General features: G+C 33.9%; 1 protein-coding gene across 4 annotated transcripts in view; it reads right to left on the bottom strand.

The window, feature by feature from the left end:
- The window catches only part of VPS54 (VPS54, GARP complex subunit), a 124,606-nt gene that overhangs the window by 80,750 nt on the left and 29,265 nt on the right, over positions 1 to 14,591 (bottom strand). For all 4 annotated transcript variants that reach the window (XM_003787955.3, XM_023512093.1, XM_023512094.1 and 1 more), the window contains 3 exons: positions 6,340 to 6,418; positions 3,626 to 3,660; positions 1,173 to 1,304 (listed from right to left, as the gene is read on the bottom strand). In XM_003787955.3, coding sequence (XP_003788003.1) covers positions 1,173 to 1,304; positions 3,626 to 3,660; positions 6,340 to 6,418 — 246 coding nt within the window. The remainder of the gene's footprint in view (positions 1 to 1,172; positions 1,305 to 3,625; positions 3,661 to 6,339; positions 6,419 to 14,591) is intronic.

Raw genomic sequence — 14,591 nt, forward strand, 5'->3', positions numbered from 1 at the left:
AAAAAAAAAAAAAAAAGATTCCCATTATGTAAATTGAATTTAACATTCTATTTTAATATCTTTTTATTTTATTTTTCGACACAGAGTCTCACTCTGTCACCCTTCGTACAGGGCCATAGCATCAAAGCTCACAGCAACCTCAAACTCTTGGGCTCAAGTGATCTCAGCTTCCCCGGTAGCTGAGACTTATAGGCATGTACTACCATGCCTCACTAGTTTTTCTATTTTTAGTAGAAACAAGGTCTCACTCTTGTTCTAAGATCAGGCATCCTCAAACTATGGCCTGTGGACCACATGCAGCCCGCCTAAGACATTTATCCGGCCTGCGTGGTGTTTTTGCCCCTGCTGCCTGTCCTGCTCAGCAGCTGACTCGGGGTCCCAGGGACAGCAGTCCAGCCCTCCAACAGTCTGAGGGACAGTGAACTGGCCGCCTGTTTACAAGTTTGAGGACCCCTACAGGTGGTCTCAAACTCCTGAATTCAAGCAATCAACCCTCCTCAGCCTCCCAAAGTGCTAGCATTATGGGCATGAGCCACTGTTCATAGCTTAAAGTTCTAAATGTTGAATGTTTCGCTGTGTTATCACATGAAATACAGAAAACCATAAAATTTAAAGAACTGCTAACTAATAACATGCAACAGACTAGGCTTTATGAACCAAAAATTTAACCTAAGATATTTCTGCTTCAAAGTAATCCTGCTTACCAGTGAAAATGAGGAAAACCAATACCTTAAGAAAAGTTGGTTTTCTGTGTTTTAAATCATTTTTATAAAATGAGCCAATATATAATGGCAATGTTTGGGATAAAAGCAAAGCAATTGATTGTGTTAGCTCCTTTTTTTTTTGAGACAAGGTCTCCTTCTGTTGCCCAGGCTAGAGTGGCATATTTGTGTTATTTAACCTATCCTTTCAATTAAAATTCCATCAACTGCTATTTCAGCTAAGTAGCACTCAATCAGTAAGTTTTTTCTTTTTCACCAGAACAATTTGTATTTCATTGAACCAAAATAATATTAGTTTATCAGTCAAGATCAAAAGGTTTATAATCATCAGCAACAAAAAATGAATTTAAAATAAGTAAAGCTTACTAATAATTAAATCTGAACCCATACAAATAGAACTACTTAACCAGAATAATGTTTTCTACATGGAAAAAGGTAAAGAGAAATTACCTTTTCTTGAAGCAACTTTGAGGAAGCTGCATCACGACTTCCTTTTCCACCAGCAGTATTAAAATGAGACCATGGTAAAACTGAATTAAAAGTTAAAGAATCGTCCAAGGCAAAATCTGGTTTCATAAAAATCTATTTAAAAAAATGCATTTCCTTCAATTAGATTAACATTTTTTATATTCCTTCCAACATTACACCCATTAAATACAAATTAAGTTGGATCTTGAGTATGAACAGCTAAACCAAATGATAATGTCTGAGTTATTTACATATATGTCTGTATGATAAAAATATATAGATAATACCCCATCAAGTTTAAAATAATCATAAAAGATAGAAAAATATTTTTTGCCTTTATAAGGGAGATGATCATTCCATTACTACATGATCAAACTCATTAATGCAGTCCCACCAGGTATATACCAAAGGGAGACAAAATAGTTATCCTAAAATTATCGTATTATTTCCCACTTACAGGATTTTTTTAAAATGCTAAATATAAATTTCTCTAGCTTGCATTTCTATTTTCTCCTGCACAAAATGCTTTCAAAATTAGTTTTTTAGATTAGACATACAAAAATTAAAACCAAAACAAATTCAATTTCATGAATAAACTATTCTGTTTCCTTTCTGTATCACAACCAGCTAAGGAATAAGACCAATCTTTTATATTTCCTAAATATCTCCTGAATTTCCTCTCTCTATCTCACAACATTCACTGGCTCAGCTCTTCATTATCTTTGTATTATGGTAAATAGCCATTCACTGATATCTTTCCTTAATCTAGCCTCTATGCTACTATCAGAACAACCCCTCTAAAATATCAAGTACCGTGTATAACTGTTTTAACATCCTTTAAAACTCTGAATAGATTCCCATGATATGATGTACACACCAAACTAATTAGAATGGCATCCAAAACCTTTCTTTCTTTTTTTGTTTTTTTGGACCCCAGTTACCTATTTGTATCTTGCCATTTCCACCATTTACACTTTACATTCTAGCAGTACTCAATTACCTTCCATACCCTCTTACGCTTAAGTATCTTCATATACATACTTCTGGCCTAGAATGCCCTTCCTTGCCTACCTTCCTGGAGAATATGAACACATTAAAAGGCAAATGTGTCTCTGTGCATGACACAGATTAATCACTCCCACCTCTAAAAACAAATATACTATGTATAATTATTTATATCATACTTTACCAAAATTATTTAATATACATATTTCCCCCTGGAGGCCATATGTTCCTACAGTGTTGGACTTCTAGCTTATTAATCTTTGTATCCCTAGCACCTAGCATAAGGCCTAAAACATAGTTTAATCAATGAACTAATTAATTTCTATGCTGTGTTTTACTCAGTGATTCATCTTACCTATATTTGAAAATTAGGATGAACATGAGAGGGAAAATCTAACTAGGGGGGTGAGTATATTTTCTAATCCACATTTTGGTATTATAATTAAAAGTGCTGACTAATTCAATAATTACTGACAGTCTTACACTAAGTACTGAGGAGGAAACAAAGATAAATTATTACACAGGTCCTAACCTCAAGAATCTTTAAGGGATATGATAAAATATGTATATAAAATCTTACAAAGAGATGAGGGACAAATGCTTTAAAGGTGAGGCCAGGGACAGAAGGGAAGTCCAGATAAAATGTTACAGGAATTCAACAAAGGCGCCAATTATCTTCAGTGGGGAAAAACAAGAAATTACCCATGTAATGTTGCCATATTAGCAAAAGATTGTAGAGAACTGGACATGAGAAGATAAAGGAAAAGTCTTCCAGAATGAAGGAACACTGCAAATAAAGCATGGAGCCCTAAAAACCAGTTTGGCTGAAGCAAAGAATGTATATTACATTAAAGGAAACAATAAAGAGCCTTCAGTGACAAGAGTTTGAACTTTATTTAATAGGAATCAAAGAACTTTAACAATGATATTCCTTTCCCTTTTTGTGTCTTTCATCTTTTTGTCTCTTTCTTACCCTGAAAAGCATTTGTCATAGACCTGTTTAAGAACCTGATAAAGGCAATGGCCTCTCATCTCAGAAAAAATGCATCTATTATACATCATTACAAAATTTTTCATACCTAAAAAACTCAGTAATTTGAAGAGGTAGTATGACCAATAAAATTCTTTTTTTTTTTAGAATGAAGATACTTAAACATATTTGTAAGTTTCAGTGATGAGAAAGAGAATGATAATGCAAAAAAGAAAGAATACCATAAACACACACAATACACAATTTTTATTTGTCAATTAAAAAAAATTTTTAACCAAAAAAAAAAAGAGAGAGAGAAAGAAGAGATGTAAAAGATGTCCCAGAAGAGGCAAAGTGGCCTATGTATGAAAAAAGAACCAAATGAAAGCTTCTTATAAAGGTAAAATTAAAGATCCAATAAATATTAAAAAGTAGTTTTCTCATTTTTATACTTTGTTACCTTAGGTACTTGCTCCAGATCTGTCCTGGATTTATCTATAACACAAAGGGAAAGGTAAATACAATTTTTAAAACTTGTTTTCACTATACCTCCATAATTTACAAAAAATATATTTGACAGATTCAGTATTCTACTGGATCATAACCAAATAACTATTTAAGTTTCTTCTTTCAACAAGTATCTACCAAGTACCTACTATATGCCTACTAATAGGCAAAGCACTGAACAAGAAATAGGTTTCAAATAATTTTAGCTATATAGTAGCAATAAAACAACTAAATATGTTTCAAATCTTTTTTAAATAGACATAGAAAGCTTGAGACTATCTTACTAGGTTTTGTTAAGATTAAATATGGCATGCTATGTAGTGTTTTAAAAATGAATTGAATTCTAAATTAAGAATACAGTTTTATTGTTTAAAATTTCTACCATCTCATTCAGAATTTATGATCAAAGATTGCTTTCTTATACTGTATTAATTTTCTTCTCAGAATCTTAGTTTGTATGACCCACAAACTTAGCTTCGTGAACCTACTTTACCTTTATCCTACCAATCCAATATCAGATGAGGTACTCCTCTCCTCTCTAAAAGTAAACTTTTGGCATTTGGACTCCATCCCTTCCTGCCTGTTCTATGAACTTGCTTCATCAATTACTCTGACTCTCTACTGTCTTCAACTACTTTCCTTCTACTAAGAAGAAGAACAACAACAACAAAAAGAAAAAGATAAAACCCAGGGCCAAGACTAGGTTGAGGGAGGAATCTCAGGTGCAAAAGCACTATCTCTCAAGGTTATGCAAATGCCTGTCTGGCTTCTTTCAGTCTTAGCCATGAAAAACATTAAAAGCATTTTTCTACTCTGTTCTCTCAGGAGTGTCCAACCTGCAGGTCCCCTGGCTGCATGCTGATTTTGTGAAGACTTTTTTCTGTGCGTCAAAGATACGCACAGACCTTTTTTTGCTAATTGGTTTTAGTTAGTATTTGTGTATTTAATGTGTAACCCCAAACAACTCTTATTCTTCCAATGTGCTACAGAAAAGAAAAAAGGTTGGGCATCCCTGCATCAATACCCTATCTCAAATATTCAAGTCAAATACATTACCAGAGTCTACATTTCCTTATCTTGTACTTTCTCCTTAATACTACATATACAGGTTTCTGTATCCACTTCAGTAGTCTAAATGCTCTCCTCTCCCTAAGATCTCCTAATTGTCAAATCCAAGATTTCTCATTGTACAAGTTGATCTTTCACTCATCTTTCCCTGACATTGTAGACTAATCATTCTTACTTTTCTGAAACTCTCACTACCTTTCATTTCTAAGATGGAATTTGCTGTTGGCTGACTTTCCTACTTCTCTGACCACTTTTTTAGTTTGCTTCATAGGTAGTTCAGCTTTTATATATGACAGCTTCAAAGTGTTCCATCATGAATTCTTTTCTTCTCACTATTCACATCCTCCCTTGGTGATTTCATCCATGCTCCTGAATTCAACTGCTATGCCAATATACTGTCTATAATGTCTACCATACCTATATCTTCAGCCTAGATCTCTCTTTCCTGAGCTCCCAATTGCTAATTAGACATGTCCTTCATGGCAAAAATGCAAATGAACTGCCCTCTACCTCCTCCAAAATTCTTCCTTCTATAGTGCCTCTCTTACTATATTGCACCTATCATCTTGCCAGTTACTTAAGCAAGAAACATGGGATTTGTCCTTTAACCATCTTGCTCTGTTACCAGCAACAAGCTAGCCATCAAAACCTGTATCTCAGCCTGAGGTTTCTCTTAAAGGCCTAATTTCCTCTCCAACTCCATTGTAATGCATATTAGGATCACACCATCTCTCACTTGCAGTAGGCTGCAATTGTTCCTTTGCCCTCAGTCTTAACCACCATCCTATAATTGATTAACTACAATTGTTTTCATAATAAATTGTATAATCATAAATATGATACTGGTTTAAAATATTTTGTAGCTTTATACTGCCTTTAGATAAAGTAAGATTCCTGACCACAGCATACAAGGCTCTTCACAATCTAATTGTTTGGCCTATTGTTTCAGCCTCATCTTTTACTCCTAGTAGAGCCAATATACTAAACTCTTGCAATTCCTTGAACATGCTATATTTTCTCTTGACTCTATGGCTTTGTATAAACTGTTTCTTTTTCCTGGAATGCCTTTTCCTCCACAAATGTTTCATGTTAAGTAGTTTAGTTAGGAACACTATACAACCTTACCAGTGAAATTACTATTTAATATACAGTGCTGCAATTATTGATTCATTTCATTGACCTTACTCAAGAAACCATCAGCTCCTTGAGGACTCAGACTATTTTTTACTCATTTTTTAAAATATCTCACAATGTTACCCAGGGTGGCCTCAAACTCTTAGGCTCAGGCAATCTTCCCACCCCAGACTCTCAAATAACTGGGACTATAGGGACACACTACCACATCCATCTTACTCATCTCTTTTTAAGCAAAAAGAAAGTACCAAGCACCAAGTTATAAATATTTGTTGAACTAAAAGATTACACTAGTGTCACACTCATTTTTCTCTTATAAGTTTTCAGAAATATAATCATAGACTATAAAAATTTGACTAGAAATAAAAATTATAGATATGACAGCCAATAAAGTCCCCAGATTAAGATTTTGTTCATTAATATTTATGCTATGCTTTATTACCTACAAATAGCACATATTCATACCATGAGTATGTAAAAGAGTCCTGTCAAAGGTATCTTTAGGAGGACAAATATTCTTGCATCTCTCATGAATCTTCTCTCTCTAATAAAAAGACAAATAATGTGATCAATAAAAATATGAGTATTCAAAGCATCAAAATGTTTCACAACAGAGTATCAAAATAAACCAAATTAGTTCTACAATTTTTAATATGAAATCACTATATTCTTGAACTTAAATACAAATAGTAAGTGTGAGTAATAAACCAAATGGCACTATGAAATCTATAAACACCTATATTCCTCTACTCACCTCATCTTATTAATTATAGAAAAATCCTCATGTTTGGAATAAAATGGGAAAGCAAATAGAAAATCTTTATGTGACAGAAATCAGTTAAGAGAATGACATTTTTAATAAGAAAGAAAATTTAAAAACCTATACAACCTAAGATAGAAAGTAGTTATTGATACTTTATGAGTCAAAATAAATCCTGCTGATTTAGAATTGGATAACCACTAACAACAACATTGCTATCTTTTCAGAGATACCACTGAAAGGATACCTAAAAATCCTTTGCTAGAGTAAAGTAACAAGAAAAGCACTGGGCTATTACTGTTCAGAGTTCTAGTAGCAATTCTGTCAATTACTACAGGCCTGTTTTCCAAAGTGCCTGTACCATTTGGCAATCTCACCAGAAGTAAATGAGACCTCCTGTTGCTTTACGTTTTTGCCAACATTTGGTGCTGTTGGTGTTTTAGATTTTTGCCATTCTAATAAATATGTGGTGGGATTTCATTGTTATTGTTTTTGTTTGTTTGTTTTGCAGTTTTTGGCCTGGGCTGGGTTTGAACCCGCCACCTCCGGCATATGGGGCCGGTGCCCTACTCTTTTGAGCAAAAGGCACTGCCAGATTTCATTGTTGTTTTAATTCCCTAATGACATTTGATGGTTACCATCTTTTCATATGTTTATTTTCCATCTATATTTCTTCTTTGGTAAGGTGCCTGCTCGTATTTTTTTTATTGTGGTAAAATATATGTAACCAAAACTTATCATTAATTAATGCTGATCATCTTTTCATGTGTTAACTGGACATTTGTCTATCTTATCTGGAGAACAGTCCATTGGAGGAATCCTTGGTTCATTTTTTAATCGGATTATTTTCTTATTGTTGAGTTTTAAGGCTTCTTTGTATATTCTGGGTAACAGTCCTTTAACCAGTCTTTGTTTGGCAAATATTTTTTCCTAGTTTTTGGCTTTTCATTCTCTTAACAGTGTCTTTCACAGAGTAGAATGTCTTAATTTTATTGAAGTCCAATTTTTCAAGTTTTTCTTTCCCGATTGTATTTTTTTGGTTTCACATTTAAAAACTCAGGACCAAATCCAAGGTTACCTAGATTTTCTCCTGCGTTATTTTTCAGAAGCTTTATACTTTGTGTTTTACACTAAGGTCTATGATCAATTTTGAGCTAATTTCTGCAGAAGCATAAGGTAGTCTATGTCTACATTCTTTTTTGTTTTTTGCATGTGGATGTCTAATTGTTTCAGTACCATTTATTCAAAATATCCTTCGTCTATTGAATCACCTTTGCCCCTTTGTCAAAATTCAGTTTACTATATTTGTGCAGTGTCTACTTCTAGGTTCTCTAGTCTGATCTATTAATCCATAGTCCACTCTCTTGCCAATATGTAGTACCACAACTGTCTTGATTACTTTATAGCAAGTATTATAAAGTTGAGTGGTGTCAGTCCTCTGACTTTTCTCCTCCTTCTTAAATACTATGTTAGCTATTCTGGGTCTTTTCCCATTCTATATAAACTTTAGAATCAGTTTCTCAATATCCACAAAACAAACTGCTAGGATTTTTTAATGGGATTATGCTGAATCTATAGATCAAACTGGGAAGAAAAGACATCTTGACAATATTAAGTCTTCCTAGCCACATACATAGAGTATTTCTCCATTTATTTAGATCTTTGATTTCTTTCACTGGAGTCTTATGGTTTTCTTCAAATACATGTAGATCTTTTATATATTTAGTTAGATTTATACATAAGTATTTCATTTACTTTGATGCTATTGTAAATGATATTGTGTTTTTAATTTCAAATTCCACTGTTTACTGCTGGTACATAAGAAAGTAATTAACTTTTTAATATTAACTTTATATTCTACAACATTACTATAATCAGTTATTAGTTTCAGGAATATCTTTAATTCATTGGCATTTTCTACATAGACAATCACATTATCTGCCAAGTTTTATTTCTTCCTTTCCAATCATACATTTATTATTTCCTTTCCTTGTCTTAGTACATTAGTTAGAGCTTCCAGTAAAATACTTCAAAGGAGTGGTGAGAGGAGACATTCTGAGTTTTTCGTTTTTTGTTTTTTTTGTAGAGACAGAGTCTCACTTTTTTTCGCCCTCGGTAGAGTGCAGCGGAGTCGCTCCAGCAACCTCCAACTCCTGGGCTTAGGCGATTCTTCTGCCTCAGCCTCCCAAGTAGCTGGGACTACAGGCACCAGCCACAACGCCCAGCTATTTTTTGTTGCAGTTTGGCTGGGGCTGGGTTTGAACCCGCCACCCTCGGTATATGTGGCTGGCGCCATACTCACTGAGCCACAGGCACCTCCCAAGAGAAGACATTCTAACTTTTATTTGATCTTAATGGGAAGCATCTAGCTTTTGTTTTCTATCATTAGCAATAGAGTTTTTGTAGATAATCTTTATAAAGTTTAGGAAGTTTCCTCCTATTCCTAGCTTGCTTAGAATATTGAAACTCATCAAATGTTTTCTTTATATCTGTTGATAAACTTATATGATTTTTATTTTTTAGACTATCGATGTGACAGATTACATTAATTGCTTTAACCAGCCTTGCATAGCTAGAACAAATTTTGTTAAGGATTTTTGTACCTATGTTCATGAGAGATATTATTAATCTATAGTTCTCTTTTCTTGTATTATCTTTGTTGATTTTAGTATCAGATTCATAATGGCCTCATAGATAAAGTTACTGCCTTTGTTTCTATTTCCTGAAATACACTGTAAAGAATTAGTGTAAATTCTTACTTAAAAGTTTGGGAGAATTCACCAGCAAACCCATCAGAAAGCCTACTGCTTTCTCTTTAGAGAGATTATTATTGACATAATTTCTTTAATAAATACAGACCTATCCAGATTATCTACTTATTGTGCAGGATAATCAAGGAATTGGTTCATTTCACCTACACTATCAAATTTGTGAGCATAGAATTATTCACAATATTCACAACATTTGTTGGGAGAACAAAAGTGACAACTTCCAAGCTCTTTACATGCCTGATCAGAAGAAACTGCCTGCTATCTAAAAAGGATATAGCACTTTACATTCCCACCAATGGTATATGAGAGTTCTAGTTACTCCACAAGGGTTGCTGGTAGGGAGAGGCAAGCATGAACCATTAAGGTTCAATATTTAAAGAGGTACCCACTCTCAGATTCTTGTGCCCCTCACAATTTGCTCACTTACTTAGCCTCATCTTAGTATTGGTCCTGTCCACCACCACATCTTGGCCAAAGCTTGAATAAATTTGTGTAGACTTGGTATTATTTTTTCTTTACATGATTGGTAGAATTCACCAGTGAAACCACGTAGACTTGAGTTTTTTTGGTGAGAGGATATTTACACATCAATTTATTTAATGAATACAAGCTATTAGGGTTATTTATTTCATTTCTAAAGACCCTTGATAATTTGTATTATTCAAAGAATTTCTCAATTCCTCTAAGTTGTTGACATTATTTGCATAAGGTTATTCATGTTTCATTATTGGCCTTGCATTCTCCACAGAATCTGTAGTGATGTCATCTTTCTCATTCTTGTTATTGGTGATTTATGTTGTCTCTCTTTTATTCCTGATCAGGATCACCAAAGATTTATCAATTTTATTGATCTTCTCAAGAAATCGGCTTTTGGTTTCACTGATTTTCTCTATTGTTTCTCTAATTTGTACTTTACCAATTTCCATTTTGATGTTTAGTATTTCTTTTTTCTCTTCATTTTATTTCTTTTTTCTCTTCATTTTCCAACTTAAGGTAGAAGCTGCAGTCACTGACTTGAAATTATTATTCTTTTCTAATATATGCATTTGAGCTAAAAATTGCTTAAGTACTGTTTGAGTATCAACCCACAAATTCAGATATATTGTGTTTTCAGTTGACATTACTTTCTGATTTTTCCTTCCTTTTTGACTCACACTTTATTTGGAAGCATAAAATTTGGTTCCAAATATTTGTCGATTTTCCATAGACTTTTCCATTATTAATTTCTAATTTAACTGTATTGTGACCAGAGAACATACTTGAAGCTTTCTAAAATGTATTAACATTTGAGGGAAGGGGTTAAAAACCTACCTAGCAGATACAATAAACACAATTTGTGTGATGGGCACATGAATAGCCTTGACTTAAGCATTATAAACATTATCCATGTAACAAAAACATTTGTACCTACTTAATACTTTGAAATTTTAAAAATATATTAACATTTGTTTTAAAGTCAGAATATATTCTATCTTGATAAATATTTCATTAACACTTGAGAAGAATGTATATTCTGCCTTGTGGAATAGAACATTCTTTCAATGTGTTTTTTTTTATTGTTGGGGATTTTTTTAGGGTACAAAGAACCAGGTTTACACTGCTTGCATTTGTAAGGTAAAGTGCCTCTTGTAATTGTGTCCAACACCCAAGAGGTATGTCATACACAGTGACCCCCCCAATCCCCCTCCCTCCTTTCCACTCTCTGGTCTCCCATCCCCCCACCCCTCCCATGTACTGGTATCCATTGTCCTCATATCAGAATTGAGTACATTGGATTCTTGCTTCTCCATGCTTGGAATGCTTTACTAAGAAGAATGTGTTTCACCTACATCCAGGATAATACAAAAGATGTAAAGTCACCATCTTTTTTAGTATCTGAATAGTATTCCATGGTATACACATACCACAGCTTGTTAATCCATTCCTGGATTGGTGGGCTTTTAGGTTTTTTCCACAATTTGGCAATTATAAGTAAGCTGCAATAAACAGTCTAGTGCAGTGGTTCTCAACCTTCCTAATGCCGTGGCCCTTTAATATAGTTCCTGTGGGTCGTGACCCACAGGTTGAGAACTGCTGGTCTACTGCATATGTCCTTATGATAATTTTTTTTTCTTTTGGGTAGATGCCTAGTAATGAGATTGTAGGATCAAATGGGAGGTCTAGTTTGAGTTGAAGATTCTCCATACTTCCTTCCAAAAAGGTATGCAGACCCACCAGTAGCATAAAAGTGTTCCCTTCTCTCCACATACACACCAGCATCTGCTACTTTGAGACTTTGTGATGTGTGCCATTCTCACCGGGGTTAGGGGATATCTCAGGGTGGTTTTGATTTGCATTGCTCTGATAATTAGTGATGATGAGCATTTTTTCATGTTTGCTAGCCATTCGTCTGTCTTCTTTAGAGAAGTTTCTATTCATCTCACTTGCTCATTGATATTAAGGGATTTTTGGCTCTTTTTTGGTTGCTTAATTTGTGTTCTCTGTAGATTCCAATTATCAAGCTTTTGTCCAATTGACAATATACGAATATTTTTTCCCATTCTGATGGATGTCCCTTTGCTTTGGTTGTTGTCTCCTTAGCTGTACAGAAGCTATTCAGTTTAATTAAGTCCTATTTGTTTATTTTGGTTGTAGCAATTAATACTAGAGTCTTCTTTATAAAGCCTTTCTATAGGCCAATATCTTCAAGGGTTCACTCCAAATTTTCTTCGAGTTTTTTTATTGTTTTTCAATGTGCTCTTTCAATTCAGACCAGATTGCTTGATAAGGTTGTTCTAGTCTATTATATCCTCACTAATTTTCTACCCGTTTGTTCTATCATATATTAAGAGAGAGTACTGAAATATTCAACTATAATGGTGAATGTCTATTTCTGTATACAATTCTCTATTTTGTTTCACATATCTAGTTATTAGGAACAAAACTATTTAAAGTTATATACTCTTGATTAATAGATTATAAAATAACCTTCTCTATATGTAGTAATACTCTTTACTCTAAAATTTACTTTGGCCAAGTGTAGTGGATCAGCCTGTAATCCTAGCACTCTGGGAGGCCACAGCAATAGGATCCCTTGGGCTCAGGAGTTCCAGACCAGCCTGAGCAAGAGTGACCCCTGACTCTACTAAAAACAGGAAAATTAGCCAGGCATTGTTGCATTGATGCCTATAGTCCCAACTACTTGGGAGGTTGAGGTGAGAAAACTGCTTGAGCCCAAGAGTTTGAGGTTGCTGTGACTATGATAATGCCATGGAACTCTATCCAGGGCAACAGAATAAGACTCTTATCTTTAAAAAAAACAAAAATTAAAAATAAAATAAAAGCTATTTTGCCTGATATTAATATAGCCATTTCTGTTTTCTTTTTACTAGTGTTAAGTATGGTGTATCTTTTTCCATCTTCTTACATTTAAATGTTTCATCTTTGTATTTTTTTTTTTTTAAATAGGGTCTCACTCTGTTCCTCAGGCTAGAATGCAGTGACATCATGATAGCTCACTACAACCTCAAACTCTTGGGCCTCCTGAATAGCTGGAACTGTAGGTATACACCATGATGCCCATCTAAATTATTTTATTAGAAAAATGGTAGAGAAAGGCTCTCAACTATGTTGCCCAGGCTGACTTCAAACTTCTGACCCCAAGTGATCCCACCTCAGCCAAGTGCTAGATTACAGGCATGAGCCACTAAGTCTGGCCTGCCTTTGTACATAAAATGTGCTTATTATACAATATATAGTTGGGTCTTCCTTTTTCATTAGATCACTGCCTTTTAATTGGGGTGCTTAAACCATTTACATTTAATGTAATTATTTATATGGTTAGGCTTAAGATTATCATCTTGACATTTATTTTCTTTATCTCTCATCCATTTTTTTCCCTTTTTTACTCTTTTTATGCCTTTGTTTGAACTGAGATTCTTTTCATCCCATTTCTCTCTTCTGTTGGCCTATTAGCTAATATACTTTGTTCGGCTATTTTAGTAGTTACTTTAAGATTTATTGTTTATATCCCTTTCCAGAAACACAATCTTCGTAAAGGAGAGAACTGATGCTTGCTTTGGTCTCTACTACATCCCTTGTGTTAATTAATAGTGCCTGGCATATAGAAGATACTCAATAAATACTTTATCAATAAATGGATAAATAAAGCCAAATTATAAGTTATGAAATATAAGGCTACAAACCATCAGAAAAAAAGCATCTTAAAGCACATCTACTTAACATCCAGTTAGATTTGATGACTGAAAACAGAACACAAAAACTCTAGACAGCATATGGCAATATACACATATAAAGATCAATAAAATTTACAGGCTCTGTATAAAAATATTTGACACCAACAAAAATGAACCAGACACTACATAGTGATGTCAACAATGTAGTCATATTCAGCCTATCTTCACCTCATAAAGAAAAACAAAGTAATCAAGTAAAATAAAACCAGCTAAATTCAAATTAGGCTTGATAATGAAAAAGTATAAAAAGGAATAGTTATAAAACTGTAGGTAAATATCCTCTATATTTTAATGATTTTTTAAAAACTAAAACAGTTACTAGAATTATATTGATAGTAGTCACTTAAGAATCTAAAACTGAATAAGAGGCTATCTCAACCTCAGTACTATACTCACTTCTTGCTCTTAGACTGAGTTTAAAGTAATATATTGAGTTATAATTGTTATAATTATATCTAGAGGTACTAAGGCTATCTGTTAGAGCTAAGATGCTCTATTAAATTGTCTGTGGTGAACAAGATACATAGAAACAGTAATGCTCTGTTAATTTCTTAAAATTCACAAATCATCTGGGTTTTTATAGGCCTAATACAACCATTTTCTCCTTTATAGGTAGAATAGATGTCATACTGAATTAGAAATATGTAATTCTCACAATTGCAAAGATCTCATATCAACCCAAGTGCATATCAATCCATAAGTTGATTAGAAAAATGTGGTATATATACCATGGAGTAATATTCAACTGTAAAAAAGGATGAATCAAGTGTCTTTTAGAGGAATTTGGAAGGAACTGGAGACCATTATCCTAACTGATCTTAACTAATCTTAAGAATGGAAAAATATGGCTCGGCGCCTATAGCTCAACCAGCTAAGGCGTCAGCCACTTACACCTAAGGTGGTGGGTTCGAATCCCCAGCCCGGACCCGCCAAACAACAATGACGGCTGCA

This window comes from Otolemur garnettii, unplaced genomic scaffold (genome assembly GCF_000181295.1).
Source record: "Otolemur garnettii isolate 467f Iridium unplaced genomic scaffold, OtoGar3 scaffold00024, whole genome shotgun sequence".
In the NCBI taxonomy this organism is placed as follows: Eukaryota; Metazoa; Chordata; class Mammalia; order Primates; family Galagidae; genus Otolemur; species Otolemur garnettii.